The following is a 5,784-nucleotide window of genomic DNA, read 5'->3' as shown; positions in this document are numbered from 1 at the left end:
CAGCCACTGTTACATGTATTTTTTATATTATTTATTCTAAAAATACAAAATATCACCTATATCATGCTATCTTCTAATATCTTGTACAACTATCAACGTCAGCAGGGTTACACCCTTAATAGTATTGTTGGAGGGACATGTGAAGTTTTCTTTATGTTGTACTCCCTCCGTTCCTAAATATAAATCTTTCTAGAGATTTCTTTAGTGGAGTATATACGAATGTATATAGACATACTTTAAAATGTAGATTCATTTATTTTGTTCGGTATGTAGACTCCTAGTGAAATGTCTTAAAAGACTTATATTTAGGAACGGAGGGAGTAGAAATTATTATTATTTGTGTAAGAACCATGTACTTCGTTGGTTACTCATTGAGGGGAAGTTTCCACTTGCTACAAGCCCTTGCAGTTGGGGGGCCAACTCAGTGTTAGGCTATACACCTAGCAGCGAGCAGTTCTCTCTCAAAAAAAAAAAAAACTAGCAGCGAGCAAGACGGCCGACAACCTATATGTTTACTCATCAGTGATAGTCAACAAAGCCACCACCGGGGGGTTGCCAAGCAGTCCTTCAGTGGAGTCCGGCCAGATACTAGTTTTCTGCAGTAGTGGTGTAAGTATTGCAGTATGTTTTTCCAGTAAATCATATGATTCTCCAACAGTACCGCAAAGAAACCAAACGAGAGTGGCTATTTCAACCACAAGTATTTTCCTATGAACAAGATAGAATCAGAACAACAACGAATATTCTAATATCATAAAAATATTGTAGCCTTGGTTGGAGTAACAAGACCAAATCATCGATCTCACCATGATATATAGTTACATAAAATATAGTGACAATTTCTATAGACAATTATGCTTAGTATAGGTTTTGAAATGACAACACATACACATAGACTTCCTGCATACATACATAGTGTAGGCCTTCAGGTATGGGTGCAACTTATTGGGCCAATTAATATGGTATAGGTCACCGGCTTTTCATGGGTAGATCTCAATTACTGAGTAGGGACCCAATATTGGCAGGATTTTATAATCATCACTGAAGCCAGCATCAGAAAATATCATCTTCCACTCAATTTCGTTTCGTTCCACCCCGGTGATGTACATCATGAACAAGTTTTGTATGGCTTCCATCTCATTGATTTTCCTGTCACCGTTTGCAGATCCTCTTACCATATCAATAATGATTACCTTTCCTCCAGCATTTCTAGCAGGGATGGCTTCCTTGCAATGTTTAAGTATTTTGACGCAATCGTCGTGGCCCCAGTCATGCAAAATGTTCTAGGAGATATAGAGAAATAGTTTAGAAGAAAAGAGAGAAAACAATTTAGTGCAAGAAGAAAAGGAAAACAATTTAGTGTTGTATATATAATGTATCCCTGTTACTAAATATGGGTATATATATGTGTCTTTTCTTATAGCTAGTGGCCCCTGGATATCTAATTAAGTACTGTGAAGAGAGGGACTAATACTACCATTTTAGTTTCTCTCCTTTTTGGACACTCGACCTTTATCACAATGGAAATAAGTGTTGCATTTTTGGACACTTGTACTTGTCAAACAGTTAATATGAGTATACGACAAGTGTTGAGTGAGACACACTGATGAAACCGCACACTTGATATGATATGGATGGGTACCTTGAGTAAGACAGCATCGGCTGATGGAATGGATTGAAACATGTCACCGGCGACGAAACTCAGAATGTCATCACCGGCGGCTGCCTGCCCGGAAACGACAACGTGAGGAAGGTCCATCACGGTGCACTTGATGCGCGGGAACGCCTTGGCGATCACTTGTGTGCCCGCGCCATTGCCGCCGCCGACATCGACGAGCGATCTGAGGCCGCGGAAGATACGGCCCTTGTCCACAATAATGACCTCGAGGAAGACCTGGCTATCCGCGGCCATGGAGTTGTTGAGGACGTTCTTGAAGCCGGCGTCCTTGCTGACCATTTCCCACTGGGAGCAGCCATGTGCGAGCTCGAAGAGGGAGCCGGCGCCGGCGGCCTCGGGCTCGGTCCTGAACCAGGCGGGCATGCTGAAGAAGGAGGAGACGACGAGAGGGTTCACAAGGAAGGGCACTATGGGGGAGAGGTTACACCAACCGACGAGGATGCGGCAGGCCGTGGTTAGCCCGTACACCATGGTGTCGTCGTCATCCCCGGCGTTGGGGGTGGCGGTGAAGATGCCCGAGGTGGTAAGCAGTTTCATCACGCGCTGGAGGTCGGCGACCTTGCCCGGATGTACCTTCGTGTCGGTCACAATGTCGGCGAGGGTAGCGGTGCCGCCCCGGCAGTGGATGGCGTCAGGGATGCCTAGATCGACGACACACCTGAGCGACATGGATTTGATGTAACCGAGCAGGTGGTTTTGGAGCCCGGCAAGAGCTTCGAGCAACTCCTGCGGGCTCACTTCGGCCAAGAGCTTAAGCGTCATGTTGCCTAGGGCTTATGCTAGCCAACTTCACTGCAAATGAAGATCGATGTGCGTGTACTCCTCCTTAGCCTTGCCAACGGCTTTTATACAACTGCCAACTGGTTAGTGTTGGAACATATTGTCCGCAGTCCGCACTTCTTAACTGTACCCTTGACTAATACTACCTCCATTCCTAAATATAAAGGGAGTAGAAAACTAGAAAATACCCCACGTTGCTGAAATTGATTGACAAAAAATTGAATTGATAACATGAGAATCTAAATTTAAAATACATATGAACTATTAATTATATTTAATTATGTATTGTTGTAATGATATTTGTTTAATATAAGAAGAATGATTGAATGGAAACCATTTTCATGCATGGTTGAATGTTGTGGTGGATCTTTTTCCTACATGATTGCAGGTTGGGGTGGGACTTATCACATTCATAATTGTATGATGAGGTAACATATTTACATGTTGAATAAGTTAGTGGGGATGACTCCCTTAGGTATATAAAATGTAGAGTTAGAGCATCTATAGTTGCATCCCTCAAATCCTCCATATAACGCCCGGGTGTACAAGCAAGTCAACATGCCGGAACAAAATGACCACCTAGTCGGACCCCTCCCCCCCCCCCCCCCCCCCCAACCCAAACGTCTCGGTTGTTTGGCACCCCACAAGCCCATCCTATATGCGAAATGGATATGGGGTGATACGAAGGCCCGGATGCGGCTGCAATGTAGGAACATCCCAGGATAGCACAGTCTGACCACATATACTCCCCTCTATCATCAACTCCAACCAAACCTTAGAGTAGTGTGACCATTCCGCTCGCATTCCATACTGCTCCGCTCCCCTCCCCTCACCATCATGGACAACTCCGACAGCGGATCCAACAATGAGTCTGATCCTGTTCGATAGGATGCGTCCCTCAAGGAGAAATCAATCTTCACCCCGGACAATGAGGAGCTCACTCTCTGCATTGCCCTATGTCGGTAGTGGATGCATAGGCTCTAGGGCTCAAGCTCCACAGCCTCCCTTCTGGATGGAGGGGCAGCTGCAGATTCGCTCCCACCCTCATCAGCTAGTCATGGTCCGCGGCCTCCACGCTTAGGCGGCGGGGTGACTAATGGCTCCCGGCACGTCTGGCCCATACTCCTCCCGGACAACGGTTGGTGCTGCTGCAGGCCCCGTCGAGCCCACGATCATGTATACTAAATTCGAAGGCACGGGCCACTCGCCGTGCGAAGCATAAGACCAAGGTGGATCCAACTGATCTGGCTGCGGGTTGTGCAAATATGCGTCCGAGCCGCTTCCGCCTGCTAACTCATACAACAACCTTCTTGACCGGTTCTTGACCTCGGCTTAGATGGACGCCTACCATCGCCGCAAAAATGTCAATGCATGGTGCCTCAACATCTAGTAGTCCAAGCGGCTCTCCAGGCAGAGGATGTTCTACGCAGGGAAACCCTGTGCCTCGCCATGTTGTAGACCCACAATTCTTGGCTCTTCTCGGGCTCCCCTCCTCTTTTGTCGACACAACACCAACACTGACGATGATGATGGTGCCCCTCCGGCCACAGACACCTACGGCGACTACTACCGCCGCCCTAGAGATGCCAAGAGAAGGGCCATGCAAGGAAATGGGGTGATTTCTAGTACCACTTCCGAATCAAAATAGTCTTTTAATTAAGGTTAGTTCAACCTTAGTTCAAAACTACAACATTTTTTATGGATAGGAGGGAGTAGTATCCATTTCTAGATCATATTTTTCTGTCGAACAATCTATGTCTGGTTTTATGTTGAACTTACTATGTCGAGTTTTGATGTTGCACATGCTACGTACGATACTATGAATGCTATGTACATATTGATCTAAGTTGCGGTATTTTCACGTTGCATCGATTGCATGGATTTAACAATTTCCATATGTGTGAACCCGGATATTTGAGGTGTGACGTGTGCTGTCCGTGGAGATATAGGGGCACAAATGAGCCTATTCCAGTTGTAGATGCTCTTAGAGACATAGATCTTGAAGGTACGAGAGGGTCCATTTCTTAGCTGGGAGGTTCAACATGACGTCTTTTTTTGCGGGTAGGTTCAAGGTATCAACAGTTTTTACTTCGGATTCTGGTGAACGGATAATCATCCAGTCCTCCTCTTTTCAGACAAGTGGTTATATTTCTATTTTTATTTTCCGTCGGCTAAAAAGAAGAAAGTGCTACTTTATTTTTAGGTGGCAAACTTGTTGGTACATAAAAAATCCTAAGATACTATGCTTTAATGCTATTAGCATTGATTTTTTTTATTTTGTGCAAATAGGAGTCTAATTTTAGTGGCACATTGATCATGTAATCTATGTGTATCACATGGGTGATAGATATTAATAGAACAACATAAAAATATGTCATCAATGGTATTTGAATTGTTGCCACTAGAGTAGGGTGGATTGACTTAATTAGTTGCCCCTCATTGTACTTGCAATTAACTCAAAAAGTTGGATAGGGAGCGCTGGCATAATAATTCTCGCCCACTCTCTCCTATAGGAAACAAAGAAATAATCAGCTTCATTCTTTCTTTGTTTCTTATATATATTCATTTTGATATGGTAACTCATAAAATATTTTGAGGGGGATAGCATTGAAACATACTACATGATTGAGAAGATATATGGGGCTCCATATGAAAATAAGAGGTGAATTATGTTGATGTAAAAAAAGAGGTGAATTGTAATATGTCTTACTGGAAAAAAAATCAACATACTACCCGCACATATTCAAGTATCCTATTTTTTTGGAGCTATCAGTTCAACATGTCTGATTTGGTATATTCGGGACCGCAAGTAATCAACCCATTGAGTGAGAGGGGCAAAAAAACGTAACTACCTCTAATTTAATTCGACCACTACTTGCTACCTGTCCACTAAAACGCAAACCTAGTACGATGCCTTATTTTGTTCAAACAAATCGATGAGACCGAAGTGCATCTTGTGACACCGGATGGCACATGTGGTTCGCCGACATCAAACTGATTAAAAGGAAGACTAGTAGTATCCCAGGAAGAGGACATCATGTTGATGGAACTAGTCAATATGCTGGTGGGAGGGAGTAGTGTTCATATGCAGTTAAGCGTCATGTTGTTAGGAATTAAGTTCACTGCAAATGGAAGTATTTATGTACGTGTATAGTCCTTGGCCCTGCATAGAACCTGCCCCCTCCCTTACATATATGCCGAACTCATTTTTAGAAATTGCATAAATAATCCATATATCGAGATGGAACATCAATTCTAAGATCAATAAAATCCGAGGAGTTGAAAACAAAATTAAAGGAATCCTTCTAATTAATCAATAAATAATA

The 5,784-nt window shown here is 43.6% G+C and overlaps 1 protein-coding gene across 1 annotated transcript; it reads right to left on the bottom strand.

Annotated features, from left to right (window-relative positions):
• Positions 1–668: 668 nt before the first annotated feature.
• Positions 669–2,498, bottom strand: LOC123424384 (acetylserotonin O-methyltransferase 1-like). Its single transcript, XM_045107984.1, has 2 exons — positions 1,643–2,498; positions 669–1,283 (listed from the first exon to the last, which is right to left on the bottom strand). The coding sequence occupies exons 1-2, from the start codon at positions 2,438–2,440 to the stop codon at positions 981–983; spliced, it is 1,101 nt and encodes a 366-aa protein (XP_044963919.1). The 5' UTR covers positions 2,441–2,498; the 3' UTR covers positions 669–980.
• Between the last annotated feature and the right edge of the window lie 3,286 nt (positions 2,499–5,784).

Source organism: Hordeum vulgare, chromosome 2H, assembly GCF_904849725.1.
Source record: "Hordeum vulgare subsp. vulgare chromosome 2H, MorexV3_pseudomolecules_assembly, whole genome shotgun sequence".
Taxonomy (NCBI): Eukaryota; Viridiplantae; Streptophyta; class Magnoliopsida; order Poales; family Poaceae; genus Hordeum; species Hordeum vulgare.
Note: the sequence above shows the minus strand (reverse complement) of the source record. Positions and strands in the feature narration are given on the sequence as shown.

Coding starts and splice junctions, on each gene's coding strand:
- LOC123424384 (XM_045107984.1), bottom strand. CDS start 2,440: ATGACGCTTAAGCTCTTGGCCGAAGTGAGCCCGCAGGAGTTGCTCGAA. Junction 1,284..1,642: donor CCGATGCTGTCTTACTCAAG/GTACCCATCCAT, acceptor TATATCTCCTAG/AACATTTTGCATGACTGGGG.